This window comes from Rhinatrema bivittatum, chromosome 8 (genome assembly GCF_901001135.1).
Source record: "Rhinatrema bivittatum chromosome 8, aRhiBiv1.1, whole genome shotgun sequence".
Classification (NCBI taxonomy): Eukaryota; Metazoa; Chordata; class Amphibia; order Gymnophiona; family Rhinatrematidae; genus Rhinatrema; species Rhinatrema bivittatum.
This window is the reverse complement of record NC_042622.1, coordinates 239,708,114-239,723,956: the sequence shown is the minus strand read 5'-3', so window position 1 is coordinate 239,723,956 and position 15,843 is coordinate 239,708,114. Positions and strand designations below refer to the sequence as shown.

Here is a 15,843-nt window from a genome sequence, read left to right as displayed (position 1 = left end):
CAAATTGGCATGCCTGTTCTTTCGACACATCTTCCGACTACACGGCTTACCCAAGGACATTGTTTCTAACAGAGGCCCACAATTCATCGCCAGATATTGGTGCGCCCTTTGTAAAAAGTTTGGCATTAACATCAGTTTAAACACAGCGTACCATCCTCAAGCCAATGGACAAGCCGAGCGTACAAACCGCTCCTTGAAATCCTTCCTCCGCGCATATATAAATGATCATCAGGACAATTGGTCGGAGCTTCTTCCTTGGGCGGAATTCTCCTACAACTCCCATATTGCCGCTGCCACAGGTACGTCGCCCTTTTCCATCGTTTACGGGAAACAACCGCGGCCACCGCTGCCCATATCATTGTCAGTACCTTCTCCTGCTGCGCAAGCTACTGCCGATGCCCTCAAGGCACTTTGGAACGAGACAAATCTTCGCTTACGCCAACCTGCTTCCCAGGCCAAGAGATCTGCTGACAGCCATCGACGCTTGGCCCCTGAGTTCCTTCCTGACCAGATAGTCTGGTTAAGCACCCATTATATTCGCACCAACTCGGTCCTGCGCTACCCTCGGACTCCAGCCTGCTGCAGAAACCCCACATAAGTCCAGCCGGCCCCGGTACCCGAGGGCTCAACCTGAGGGGAACAAGGGCTGGTAGTGGTGAAGCCCAACACTGGTCTCTTCCACCTTCCTGTCTCACCAACTGATGGAGAGAACCTGTGTGTGGGGGGGGGGGGTCTCCCTACAAGTGGAGACAACTCCTCTTCGGCTCAAAGGTCCTCAAGCAGAACAGCTACAGATGAGAATGTGGGAAAACCTTGTTGCACCGGAGGTGGACCCCTGGGTCGAGGTGGGGTTGACGCAACCCATAGAGGGATCCTACAGGTCCCCACCCCATTGGCAGGCGGAGATGGCTGAGGAAGAAGGCCGGCTGGCACTTCACCAATACCAGCCCTCATTCCTGCGGGTTGAGCCTTTGGTTGTCAGGGCCGGCTAGACTTATGTGGCCTCCGTCAGTGGTTGTCAATGGGTGGATCAAGGTCAGCCTAGAGGCAGCAACTAGCGTAGTCTGTACTGGACGAGGCGGAGTCCCAGAGACCCGAGTGCCAAACTCGGTCTGACAGAGGGTGCCCGAGCAAGAGCAGAGGTTTGCACCAAGGTATATTGGACCTTTTCCAATCATTCGTCGTGTCGAATTGGTAACCTACCAATTCTGGCTGCCGCCTACATTGGGAATCCACAATACGTTTCACGTATCACTCCTAAAACCTGTGGTCCTATCCTGGCCTTCACGAAAGGCTCCTGCACCTCCTCCGCTGGTCGTGGAGACCGACACCACTTATAAGGTCCATGAAGTCTTTGATGTCTGCCGTAGGGGCCGCTGGTGGGAATACCTCCTTTCCTGGGAGGGTTACGGCCCTGAAGAAAATCGTGGGAGCCAGCCTGTAACATCCTGGATAAGAAACTCCTCCAGTTTCATCATGCCCATCCAGGCAAACCCAGACTTCCAAGGGGGGAGAGTAGAGGAGGGAGTACTGTTACACACGCCAGCCACAGCAGACCCGCAGCTCGGCCCCCTCACCTCTTTCAAAGTGATCCAGCACCTGGTTCCTCGTCTCTGGTGGCTGTGGGCCGCTGGCTTCGTCCCCTGGGTCCTGAGGCTCTGTTGTAGCGCCTGATGTTCCACATCGGGCCTCTCTGCATGGCCCGCAGAGAGACGCCGTCCCGACCAGCGCCGCACCCGCACAGCTGATTCTTTAATAGGGCCCGCGGCGGGACCCTGGCTGCGGCTCCTTATGATGTCGGCAGAGCTCCGGTATATAAGCCCGGGCTCCGCTCTCTCAAATCGCCTTTGCAACAGGTCCCCTCGCTAGTCGAGTGCTCGTTATTTCTACTGTTCCTGGTTCCTGAACCTGATTGCCTTCGTTCCTGTTTCCTTGTTCCTGAGTTCCTGTTCCTTCGTCTCTCCTTCGGATTGCTAACCTGGTTTGACCTCTGCATCACCTGACTACTCCGTTGCCTCTCTCCAGCCCTGGACCTCTGCATTGCCTGACTACTCTGTTGCCTCTCTCCAGCCCCGGACCTCTGCATTGCCTGACTACTCTGTTGCCTCTCTCCAGCCCCGGACCTCTGCATTGCCTGACTACTCTGTTGCCTCTCTCCAGCCTCGGATCTCTGCATCGCCTGACCATGCCGTTGCTTCTCTCCAGCCTGGACTTCTGCTTCGTCTGACCATCCTTTGACTCTCTCCTCGTCCAGACCTCTGCCTTGCTTGCCACTGCCTCCAGCCTGCTGCCAGTCCTGAACCCAGCTTGCTTAAAGATGCCTCTTCAGCCTTTGTCCTGGACATGGTTCATTCAGGCTTCAGCCTGCTCTTGCTCGGGTGCCCTCTGTCAGACTGTGTTCCTATTGGCGCCCGGGTCTCCGGGACTCCGCCTTGTCCAGTACAGACTGTTACCTACGCTAGTTGCTGCCTCTGGGCTGACTTTGATCCACCCATCGACGACTACTGACGGAGGCCACCTAAGTCCAGCTGGCCCCAGCACCCAAAGGCTCAACCTGCGGGAATGAGGGCTGGAATTGGTGAAGCGCCAGCCGGCCTCCATCCATCAGCCTTCTCCGCCTGCTGATGGGGTGGTCAACCCCACCTCGGCCCAAGGGTCAACCTCCGGCGCAACAAGGTTTCCCCACATTCTCATCTGTTCTGCTTGAGGACCCTTGAGCAGAAGAGGAGTTATCTCCACTTGTAGGAGACCCCTCCACAGGTTCTCTCCATCAGTTGGTGAGACAGGAAGGTGGAAGAGACCTGTGTTGGATTTCACCACTACCAGCCCTCGTTCCCCTCAGGTTGAGCCCTCGGATACCGGAGCCAGCTGGACTTATGTGGGGTTTCTGCAGCAGGCTGGAGTCCAAGGGTAGCGCAGGACCGAGTCGGTGCCCGGGCTGAGGCGTAGCAGGTGGCATAGCCTCAAAGGCAGTGTCTAGGTGAAGTGGTAGCAGGTGGCAAAGTTTGTAGTCTGTGTCCGGTCCCAGGTCGTGGCAGGCGGCGAAACTCGTAGTCAGAGTCCGATCCCAGGTCAGCCGAGGTCAAGCAGAGAGGCACGATGGGCAGGAGTGAAGGCGGGAAACGCAGGAACTTGCCGGAAGCAAGGAGACCTGTTGCCAAGCCGCCTGCTGGGAGCCAGATGCAGCCTTAAATAGGCTGGAGCTGTGATGTCATCAGGGAGGGCCTGCAGCCATTTCCCACCGCCAGCCGTTTAAGGCTTGGGAAGAGACGCACACGGGCATGTAGGAGGGGCCCATAGAGGAGCGGCAGTCAGTGGTGTCCCAGCCGCAGAAGAAAGAAGGGAGGTTCCTGCAGCTCCAGGATGGGACGGCTTGCGTCGGCAGCTGTTCCACAACACATCCAGAGAGCCCGGGCCCGCTGCCACTGCTGCAGAGCAGCGGGAGGTGAGTGAAGCTGACTGCGGAGCCCTGCGGTCTGCAAGCGTAACAGAGGCTGATGCAGAATGTTGTGTACTGGGACAAATGCTCATTCTGATGGAGTATCCATAATTTGAAGGAGGCCAAAGACATCTACCTAGGGAACATTATCCTTGTGCACATTAACTCCAAGTGTTTTTCCCAATTTTTCTATAAATCTTGAATAAGTAAGGTCTTCCAGATCAGAGGTATTCCTGCTGAGCCTTCTTTAGAACCCAAGGTGAGGGAACACTAATCCAGGACCCCAGTGATGAAGATGGTGAATCCTAGGGTTCTTCCTGTTGTCTCTGAGGGGAATAGCCTTGGTCTGCAACTTCTGAACAGTTTGACTCTGCTGCAATTGAGCGAGATGATGAAGAATCTCTCATTAGGGATTCTGATGATGTGTTTATCCTAATAGGGAAACTGGGACTCCATCCTGTGGGATAGCTGTAGCAATACTGGAGAGAAGCAGATGGAAAGTAGCCAAGGAGATAAAGACATTTTTCACCAGGGGTGCTATTTGATCAAATACTGACATGTCCTCTGACCTAGTGTGGGTGGTGGAACATCTTCTTCAGAGACAAGAATGGACTCCTATTCCTAAATAGGAGGCCTGTTATAGGTAAGTGGCACTAGAGAACTTATTGTGTCTGGTGTTTCTAATCATAAACCCTCTGTCAGAAGCCTTGAAGGAGTAAGAATTCTGGTAATTGGAGGAAAATAACGCCTTTTGCACCTGACCTCAGTTGACTGGCATAAAGTTATGTTGGTAATTCTGTATGACGCCCACAGTCTGGGGCTCAGTGCATCAAATGATACACTGATGGAATAAATGCTTTCAGTTTTGGTGGTGCAAGAGACTTATGTTTTGATGGTTGCCAGGTGCTTGGAAGTCTTTGAGGAAGCATGTTTTGATTGTGTCAAATGGTCTCGTTTCAAATGTGCTCGTTTCAAATGTGTCAATGTAATTGGTGCTGAATGAGAATGCGTAAATGACACATACATTCACAGCATAAGAATTGCTTGCATCAAAGGCACACCAGCACTGTAAGCCCATGGGCCATGTGTCAGTGGTGCCAATGCACTGTGCATCAGCGGAACAATGCACTGTGCGAAAGCAGTGTCAGTGCATCAAAAGGCAACAGTGCTTTGTGTTGAGGGTGCCATTGTGTTGTGTATTGACAATACTGATGTGCTATGTGCTGACAGTGCCATTGACATGCACATGCCACTGCACTGTGCATCAATGGTGCTGATGTACCATGCTTAGAAGACTTATGCTTCTTCTGTGCTGGTTGCTCAACAATCCCTCAGAGTGTTGCTGATTCTTTCTAGATGCAGGGTGATCAGCATTATTCGACTGCAAGGTTTTGTCCTGCTTCACCAAAGGGCGAGTTTTGGAGGAGCTCCTTCTCAACTCTTTTCCTGGAGAGGTAGATACTGCTACACTATGGGAGGAGGCTGACTGCAACTTCTAAGAGACTTATACAGTTCCTCCATTTTATAGGCCCGTAAATATTGAGTGTGCGGGGACATCAGTCCTCAAGCATAACAATTCACCTGGTCATGATCTTGACCCAATGCTCACTGTGAGCTTCTCCTTGCCAGACATTATGAGAGGATAGGTTTATATATATATATTTTGAGAGTAGATGCTTGGTGAGCCCATGGAGCCGAAAGATGTTTTGGACAAACAGTTGCGCAAGTTGCGGAGTGGACGGTAGGCCTGGGAGTGGAACAAAGTGTGTCATTTTAGAGAAACGGTCGACTACTATCCAAATGGTAGTTTTGCCTTCGGATGGTGGCAGGTCCACGATAAAATCTGTAGAGAGATGTGTCCAGGGTTCTTTGGGAGCCGGTAGAGGCTGCAGCAGGCCCCACAGGTGGCCGGGCGGCGTCTTCTGCTGAGTGCATACGTGACAGGCATTCACGTAATTCTGAATATCCTTTCTCAAGGTGGGCCACCAATAAAATCGCTGGATGGAGGCTAAGGTGCGGGCTTGCCCAGGATGCCCCGCGGTTCAAGCATCATGGGCCCATTGAAGGACTTTCTCGCGAAGTCTGTGGGGTACAACGGTCTTCCCAATAGGTACCTTGTTGGTGGCAAGGAGCTGAACCCGAGCAAGATCGATAATGTGGCTCGGGAGTGACATCCGGAATAAAGGAGCGGGAGAGGGTCAGTATTGTAAGACAAAATTGAAGCGGGTGAAGAAAAGGGCCCACCAGGCCTGCCGAGGATTTAGGAGTTGGGCTTGGTGCAGGTACTCCAGATTTTTGTGGTCGGAGTAGACTGTGATGCAACGTTGAGCTCCCTCCAGCCAGGGGCGCCACTCCTCGAAGGCGAGTTTTATGGCAAGTAACTCCTTGTCCCCAATACCATAATTCTTCTCCACCGGAAAGAATTGTCTAGAAGAGCAGGGATGTAGGGTCCCAGTGGAAGAGTGCTGGCTTAAGACAGCCCCTAACCCCTCAGAAGGGGCATCCACCTCCATGATGAAGGGTTTTTGTGGATCTGGGTACCGGAGACAGGGCTCACTGAGGAACGCTGCTTTCAGGCAACGGAAGGCCATCCAGGCAGTGGGCAGCCATTGCCTGGGATTAGCTCCTCTACGTGTCAGGGCCATCAGAGGTGCCGTCAAGGTGGAGTAGTTGGGTATGAAGCTTCGATAATAATAGGCGAAGCCAAGGAATCTTTGTAGAGCCTTGAGACCGACCGGCTGGGGCCACTTCAGGATGTTGGACAGTTTTTCTGGGTCCATTCGGAATCCATGACAGGAGACGATGTAGTCCAAGAAGGGCAGGCTCTCTCTTTCGAAGGAGCACTTCTCCAACTTTGCGAATAGTTGGTGATCCCGGAGGCATTGAAGGACCCGAAGAACATCCCGACGATGAGTCTGGAGATCACATGAGAAGATCAAGATGTCGTCGAGATAAATGACCACGCAGTCGCAGAGCATGTTTCTGAAACACCTCGTTCATCATGTTCTGAAAGACGGCGGGCGCATTATAGAGTCCGAATGGCATAACTAAGTACTTGTAATGGCCATCCCTGGTGTTAAAAGCTGTCTTCCATTCGTCGCCCTTCTTGAAACGGATCAAATTATATGCCCCTCAGAGATCCAGCTTGGAGAAGATATGTGTTGCGGCCCGCGGGTCCCTTACCTCCGCTGTCGCTGCCCCCAGTCGCCACGGTCCTGCCCGACGCACCCCGAGCCGCGGCAGGCCTCCTGCCGCATGGCCGGCAACGCCGTCCTTCCTTCAGCGGGGATCTCCCTAGACGCGCACACGCGGGAGGCCCCGCCCCCTTAAAGGGACAAGCGCGGGAAATCTCGATCAGGGCACGGAAGAGGATATCAGCTGACAGGGGTATTTAAACCCCACCTAGGCAATAGGAAATTGCTTTTGCAACAGCTCCCCTGTTGCTCTCGGGCCGTGCCTACTCCAGTGTCGTGCTGTGGTTGGTGTCTTCATTCCTCTCTGCCTCTGCATCCAGCGCTGTCTCTTCGCCTGCAGCAGTTCTTCGTCTGGATCCCCAGCTTGATCCTGGTTCATCTTCGTCTGCTCCTGGCGGCTGTCCGTCCCGCCCAGTGGATGATATCTTCGCTTTGTCTCTTCGCTTCCAGCTTTGGATCTTCTGCCTCGACTCCCAGCTGCCTCCTGGGAAGGTTCGTTCCCATTCGGCTGGGTGGCCGCTCTGAGTAACTGATCCTCGGGGGCTCCTTTGCATCCATAGGTCACCCGCTCCTTGGGGAGTTGTCCGGCCAAATCATCGGAACCAGCCCAGTAGTCCTCCTCTTCATCCACGCCACCTCCCGGAGACGAGTCCCACCGAGAAGACCTCCTCGGCAGTTGTCATCTCCTTTCGCTCCGGCTCAAGAGTCCATTCCCTGAACAATATGGGCTCCCTGAAGGCGGTCAAAGAGCTCCGCGATGAGGGGCAGAGGGTATCGGTCCTTTTGGGTGATGGCATTTAGGCCGCGATAATCATTACATGGAAGTAGCGTCCCATCTTTTTTGCCACAAAGAAGAATCCCGCTCCAGCAGGGGACTTAGAAGGCCAGATAAAGCCCTTTTACAAGTTCTCCTTCATGTACTCAGACATGGCTCTGGTCTCAGTCATGGATAAGGGGTAGACCCGATCTCTGGGTGGTTCCATACCAGGTCCATGGGCTTGGCTAACTGTTATGATCTCGATGGGAATGTGAACCCCTGGCCTGTGTTGGGATTGACACTACCTGGGAGGAAGACCTGCCTCAGGTTCCCAACGACAGGAGGCGAGGATGATGGAAGACAGGGGCCAACTGGAGCTTCACCAGTACCAATCCCGTTCCCCATGGGTTGAGCCCTTGGGTGCCAGGACCGGCTGCACTTAGGTGGGCCCCTGAAATGATGGAAGGTGAGAAGGAGATGATGATAGCTAGTTCGAGGTCAGGAAGCCAGAAGAAGACAATGATAGCCAGTCCAAGGTCAGGAAGCCAGAAGATCCGTCTGAAAGGAGGAGACCGGGAAGAGAAACAGGCAAGCAGGATCTGGAGAGGGAAGGCTGAAGCGGGAACGGAGCACAGGAACAGGAATCAGGAACAAGGCACGCTGGAAACGAAGACTGAAGTAGGAACGCTGCGAGAAGAAGACCTGTAGCCAAGTCATCAGCTGCAGGTTAGGAGCAGGTTTAAATACTAGCCGGCTCTGATGTCATTTGGAGGGGCCGACGGCAATTTCCCGCCGCGGCCCCTTTAAGACCCCTTAGGTGGCGCATGTGTGCCTAGGGGAACATCGGGGAGAGGCGGAGTCATCGGCGTCCTGCTGCAGGGAGGCCTGAGACAGCCTCGGTGGTCTGCTGGGCGCATCGGGTGAACCCCGGAGGCGCGGATTCCTTGGCGTGCTGGATGGCCGGCAGGGGCAGCAGGGACGTCTGCGGCCGCGGGCTGCGGGGACGGCGGGAACGCGGAGGGTAGGTCTAACAGCTAGTAACAATTTATGGACTTCTCCCGGAACTTGTCCAAATCTATTTTTTTTTTTTTCGTTTAAACAATTTTTATTGGTAACCAAGCAGAGTATGTACAACATGTATAACATGAACAGTTATTAGACACACTGCCAACTCCAAGTGTCTACAGTACAAAAGAGTTCTGCATGTTGTGCTAACTACAACAAAGAGTCACCATCATTTTAACAATATGGAGAAAAGAAATAACCCCAGCCAACCCATTATCCCTCCCCCCACCCTCCCACATGGTCATAGTTGCTGTTGTCCAGAAGTGAGGAAGCCAGCGGTACCTCGGCAAGGGCTTCATCAGAGAAGGAAAGAACAGAAGAAGACAAAAGAGGGCAAATGAAGACACAAGAGGGCACGATACAGCATACCACTGCGGTGCTCAGCTAAAAGGCAACGCTGAACGGACCTGTGACAGAGGTCAGTAAAGACCACATACCGCTGATATTGGGGAATGAAGCAAAACCCTCGTGCATATACGTGAGACATTACCCAGAAGGGAGCACAAAGATTGGGTCCTGTAGGTTAGCAATTAATTAAGGTACGAGTGAAGAAAGAACCTCACCCTGCTTCTGTAACCAAGTGCAATAAGGTTCCCAAATTTTTTGGAAAGCTCCTAGACGATCCCGTAGCACAGCCGTCAGCCTACCCATGCTGTAATATGAATGTAAACGTTTATGTACATGAGCCAAAGAGGGAGCATGAACCCTCTTCCAATGTAATGCGATCTCTGCCCGTGTTGCAATAAAGATTTGTAAAAGTAATTGCTGTGTGTGTTTTGGAGTATCGTCAATGGGGAGACCAAGCAAAGCATGCCAGGGGCGAATCTGAGGGGAACCAGGAAAAAGCCAACTCACCCAGGCGAGAACCTGCGACCAGCATTCCTGGACCCTCGGGCAATCCCACCAGATGTGATAATAAGTACCCTTGTCACCACAACCCCTCCAACAGACATCAGGAATTGAAGGTACAAATTTATGGAGGGCAAATCTATTTTAAACCTAGCTACATTAACTGACAAATAGACATCCTGTCTCTGACAATGGCCAATCCAGGTCGCAAGTACCTGACATATCCCATAAAGTAGATCTAATTCCTCTTACTCACTCCCAGGGATAGCCATAGCTCTCTTTAGTCTGCTTGGCCCTCAATGTGTTATGGGCTTTTCCACCAAGAACTTGTCCAAATCTTTTTTAAACCCCATTATCCTAATTATCTTGAGCACGTCCTTTGGCAACAGATTCCACAGCTTGATAGTGCGCTGAGTGAAAAAGTACTTTCCACACTCTGTTCTGCATCTTCTGCTTCTTAGTTTCATGGTGTGTCCCCTTGTTTTAGTGTTATTTGAAAGGGTAAGTAACCGTCCACCCTACTCATGATTTTATAAACATCTATCATGGTCCCCCCTCAGCCATCTCTTTTCCAAGCTGAAGAGCCTTAGCCTGCATTAACTTCTCATCTTAGGAGAGAGGTTCCAGCCCCTTTATCATTTTTGTCACTTTCCTCTGCATTTTTTCTAGTTTTGCTATGTCTTTCTTGAGACGGAGCGACCAGAATTGCACACAATACTCAAGGTGCGGTTGCACTATGGCTCGATACAGAGCCAATACAATATTTTCTGTTTTATTCTTCATTCCTTTTTGGATCATTTCTAACATTTTATTTGCTTTTTTGACTGCCACTGCACACTGAGCAGAGGATTTCAATGTATTGTCCACAAAGTCTCCAAGGTCCTTTTTTGAGTAGTGACTCCCAATACAGAACCCAGCATCGTGTACCTGTAGCTGGGATTATTTTTCCCTATGTGCATCACATTACACTTTTCCACATTAAATTTCATCTGCCATTCAGTTGCCCACTCTCCTAGTCTACAAGATCCTTCTGCAGTTCCTTGCAATCCTCGGCTGTTTTAACAACTTTGAATAATGTTGTGTCATCTGCAAATTTGATCACCTCACTCATCGTCCCCTTTTCCAGATCATTTATGAAGACGTTAAACAGCACAGGTCCCAGTACTGATCCGTATGGCCCTCCACTAATAACCTTTCTCCCTTTGGAAAGCTGACCATTTAGTCCCACCCTCTGTTTCTGGTTTTTTTTAACCAGTTACCAATCCACTGCCTCTTACCTCTTGACTTTGTAATTTCCTGAGGAGTCTTTCATGGGGCACGTGGTCAAATGCCTTCTGAAAATCCAAATTTACTATGTCAACCAGCTCACCTTTATCTACATGTTTATTTACACCTTCAAAATATTCTAAAAAATTGGTAAGACAAGACTTCCCCTTGCTAAAACCATGTCCACTCTTCTCCTTAAAGCCATGTCCATCTATGTGAACAGTGATTTTGTTTTTGGTTTCTATCATTTTACTGGGCACTGCATCAGGCTCACTACCCTAGAGTTTCCCGGATCACTCCTGGAGCCCTTTTTAAAAATCTGCATCACATTGGCCATCTTCCAGTCTTAAAGAATCATGGCTGTTTTAAACGACAAGTTACAGATTACTAGTAACAGTTCAGCAATTTCATGTTTTAATTCTTTTAGAACTCTGGGGTGGATGTCATCTGGTCCTGGTGATTTTTTACTTTTTAGTTTGTCAATCCAGTCTATTACATCCTCCATTGTCACAGATATTCATTGTAGTTGCACCTACTCTCCATCATTAAAGAATGTTTCAGATTCAGGTATGTTCCCAGCTTCTTTCTCCATAAAGACCAAGGCAAAGAATTCAGTTTCTCTTATTTCCTTGTGCTCCCTGAGCACCCCTTTTGCCTCTCTGTCATCTAGTGGCCCAAGTAACCCCCTCACAGACATTTTGCTTCAAATGTACTTGAAAAGGGTTATTTTTGCCTCACCGGCAAGCTTTTTCTCAAAGCCTCTCTTGGTCTGTCTAACTTGCCAGTGCTTATGCACTTGCCTATTTTCATCATTTGGGTCTACTTTCCATTCCCTTTTAACTTTAACTGCCTCCTTTACCTCATCATTAAACCATGCTAGCAATACTTTGGTCTTCCTTCTGCCTTTTATAATGCAAGGAATACATTTTATCTGGGTTTCCAAAATAGTATTTCCTCATGCAAATTTTTAACCCTTTCAACTGCTCCTTTTAGGTTTTTTCTAATTTCCTCCTATCACAGTCTCTCTTTTTAAAGTTATATGCTACCATATTAGTTTAACTTAATGTCCTCCCTCCAGTGATTATGTCAAATTTTATTGCATTATGATCACTATTGCTTAGTGGCCCTGCCACAGTAACCCCTCGTACAAGGTCATGTGTTCCACTGAGAACTAGATCTAAAGTAGCTGTCCTTCTTGTCAATTCTAGGACCAGCTGCTCCATGAAGCAGTCATTTATGGCATTTAGAAGGGTGACCAAAATGAAGAAAGGCTATAGAGGTTAGGGCTGTTCAGCTTGGAGAAGAAACAGCTGAGGGGGGGATATGATAGAGATCTATAAAATCATGAGTGGAATAGAACAGATAAATGTAAATCAGTTATTTACTCTTTCAAAAAATACAAAGACTAGGCGACACTCCATGAAGTTATTAGAAAACATGTAAAACAAATTGTAAAAAATTATTTTTCCCTCGATGCAAAATTAAGCTCTAGAATTCATTGCCAGAGGATGTGGTTAAGGCAGTTAATGGTGTAACATTTTACATGGGGCAACCTGCATGGAGCGGCAGTTATTACCCTTATCAGAATGCAAGGGGGTAAACTGCATGGAGCGGCAGTTACTACCCTTATCAGAAAGCATAGGGGTAACCTGCACGGAGCAGCAGTTACTACCCTTAACAGAAGGCATGGGGGTAACCTGCATGGAGCGGCAGTTACTACCCTTAACAGAAGGCATGGGGGTAACCTGCATGGAGCGGCAGTTACTACCCTTATCAGAAAGCATAAGGGTAACCTGCACGGAGCAGCAGTTACTACCCTTAACAGAAGGCATGGGGGTAACCTGCATGGAGCAGCAGTTACTACCCTTAACAGAAGGCATGGGGGTAACCTGCATGGAGCGGCAGTTACTACCCTTTACAGAATGCAAGGGGGTAACCTGCACGAAGCAGTAGTTACTACCCTTAACAGAAACATGGGGGTAATCTGTACAGAGCAGCAGTTACTACCATAAGAAACTTGCTGGGCAGACTGGAAAGAACATTTGGTCTTTTTGTACCAGCATTACTATGTTCCTATATTACTATGTGTACGGAAATATGCACTTTTAATTACAAGATTCTTATTTTCCCATGCTGTTACCATCAATGAAAGCCAATAAAAAGTTAACAAAGAAATATTAAGCATTATATCTTATATATTTTTACAGGATCATTCTTAGAGGAGATTGTAACTGTTCTGTTTAATTATCAAAATCAGAAGGAGGGAGGGAAGGGAAGGACAGGAGGACCAGTTCTTTTAAGTACCTAGCAATGCTTCTGCTTTACACACTGAAAACCCATTTGTTTGTTTATTTATTTATTTAATATTATATTCTGCCAAATGCAAGCCTTTGTTGAAGGCGGATTACAGTTTAAAACACTGACATTAAACATGAACATATAATAAAAGACATGGGAAGACACACGTCATTCCAATTTAAGAAAACTAATATTATTGTAAACCATATTTATGCTAGTCAGTATTTATTGAAAGCATCAGCTTTGGAAATGTGATGGTTATCTGTAATTCACTGTATAGTAGTGAGTGGCTAAGCTACTTTTTAAAAAAATGATTTTATTTGGATGAAAGCTGCTACAGAAGCCAAGAGAGTGAAGAGAGTGACCCTTTCCACCCAACTCTTGTTTGCCGTGTAAGTTTGTCTTGGCTAGATGTAAGCTCCATGGAGCAGGAACTATCTTTCATTTATATCTGTACAGCGTTGGGTATGTCTAGACAGTTATTAGCCAGGTAGCCCTTGCTTATCCAGGGGAATGATCAACAAGAAACAGATCTGTGTTTTGGGATCGATATTACTTGTAACCTTGAGATAGGATGCCGCTCGACAGTCGTTGGTCTTACCCAGCATGGCATTTCTTCGGTTCCCATATTACGTCTTATCATTATTTAAAGTGCTATTATAGACCATGCAATCTGTCCCAGAAAGTTTTGCGGTGGGAGACAAACTTGTTCTAATAAAAGCTCCATTTTCTTCAGGTAAAATGTTATTGAATAAGCCCATTGGATGCCATAAATCTTAACTGGATCTTAACACGTTCTTTTCCTCCCCTTGCCCTCCCCTCCTCTCCAGGACTTCCTGACTTGACACCTGATCCATATTTCATTCAAGCCTCCACCTATATTCAGCGAGCCCAGATGTTTTCCCTGAGGTGTGCCGCGGAGGAAAACTGTCTTGCCAGGTATTGAAAACCTTTTGCTACTGGCCTGCTCTAGGCTTGAATGAAATCAACCAGGCCATTTTATTGGAAAATGTTGTCCTTCATCTGCAGGAAAGGTATTGTAGAAAGCTTCCCTTTAGCCTCCCTGTATGGTGATTGCCCCAGGGCATGCGGTGCTAGCTGTATGTGTAGACATTGCATCTGTTATGTCATCACAAGGAAGAATCTTGCTCTCTCATTCAATTCGATGAGGTCCATGTTCAGTAAGCGGCGGCAGTGGAGATTGTTAGTTTGTTGGGAGGAGCGGGCTCATAGCTTGGTTTGAATTGAAATACCTTGGGCCACTATGGCTTGTTGCTTGTTTATAATTAATTTGGAGGGTTGGGGGTGGGGGGCAATAGGGCACTAGCCCCATCACTGGTTTAATTATTTTGGGAGGTGGGTTGGGGGTGGCGAATTGCCCTGCTTGCGTTTTGCTCCATTTTTACTTAGCCTGCTTTATGCCAAATATTGCAGGTTAAGGTTCACGTTATCCAGGTACAGAGGGGGCAGAACACTGTTTTTTGGTTGGAGGGAGCAAGAATGCATTCTCTACCCCTGACCTCCCAAGCTCCCGTGGTATTGATGCCAAGTGGGGCAAAATGTTGGTCAGGCCATGGCCCTAGTGGCCTGCCTCATTCTGCTGCCTATGTCCAGATAAACATACTGGGATAACTTTAGCACTGCTAAACTTAAGTCAGATACCACTGACTTAAGTTTGGCCCACCCTGGAATTCCCCAAATTTATCCAGATACATTTTATGCGACTAATCACTTAACCAGGTAACTTGGGAGCATTCAGACCAGCAGGAAATCTAAAACCCTGGGGTTTGTCCAGCTAAGTCCCAACTTAGCTGGACAAACCCCTTTGAATATGGACTCCAATGTCTTTTCTTGGATGCACTCTAGTTTGGCAATACATATCCTAAAAGCAGTAATTCATGCAATGTCTATAGCTATGTTTATTCTTAGCCATGGGCATTGGATAAAACTGCTGCCCACTAGTCCTTTTCTCCTCTAGAATGTAATCGGGATTTGGCAGCATGCTTAGCTGGCATTTTGGCTTCTTTCTCATTGGTCTCCCCACTGCATGTTGTATTACGTAGCTTATCACTTTCTTAAACCATATTGTCTTGTCATTGCCTTTCTCTCACATACCACTGGCAGTACTTCTTCAGATAGACTAGATGTCCTCTTCACAGCCCATAACAGATCTCTGCCCTTACCTAAGGAGTCAACTGTTTGGCATTAAAGGAGTTTTCTCCTGTCTTTCAGGTCTGCATACAGACCAGGTGTGTCTGACATCAGCTACAGAGTATTGCTTCGCTTTCCACAAAGGGTTAAAAACCAAGGCACAGCTGATTTCCTTCCAGTAAAGCCCCGCCATGCTTGGGAGTGGCACAGCTGCCACCAGTGAGTAAGGATATTGTGTTTCTTGGGGGGAGGGGGGGAAGGGGGCAAAAGGAGGTGGAAGAGTTAATCTTACTTCTTTCTGTGATCTTAACTTTTCCATCTTTGGAGTGAGGGTGGCCCTTGAGCACTGATTTCTGACTGCATTGATGTGAAGAATGATTTGAACCTTATTCTGAGTTGTAGCTATCTTGACCTCTCTCCCAAAGGCACTACCACAGCATGGATGCTTTCAGTAACTATGATCTCTTGGATGCTATCTCCCAGAGAAAAGTTGCTGAGGGACACAAGGCCAGCTTCTGCCTGGAGGATACAACCTGTGATCTTGGCTTCAGACGGCGGTATGCCTGTACAGCCCACACTCAGGTGAGTGTGACTACCGAACCTGGCACCCAGGGAAAGGGCTGGACTGATACTAGGCTACTTTATTTAAAATCGATTCATGCCTGCTGTCATACCTAGGAACTCTCTGGATTTGGCCCGGAGACTCCGGAATTCTGCAGGAATTGCCGGGTCTCTGAGCCAACATCCGAAAACTCTGGGTGCCAGTGGCGTACCAGAGGGGGCGATGATGACCAAAAAGAGTAGGAGGGCCGCGAGTCTGCCAA

The 15,843-nt window shown here is 48.8% G+C and overlaps 1 protein-coding gene across 1 annotated transcript in view; it reads left to right on the top strand.

Moving 5' to 3' along the window:
- Positions 1–15,843, top strand: part of LOC115098022 (protein-lysine 6-oxidase-like) — a 38,082-nt gene that overhangs the window by 9,917 nt on the left and 12,322 nt on the right. The window contains exons 2-4 of the mRNA XM_029614297.1: positions 13,699–13,807; positions 15,101–15,238; positions 15,445–15,601. Coding sequence (XP_029470157.1) covers positions 13,699–13,807; positions 15,101–15,238; positions 15,445–15,601 — 404 coding nt within the window. The remainder of the gene's footprint in view (positions 1–13,698; positions 13,808–15,100; positions 15,239–15,444; positions 15,602–15,843) is intronic.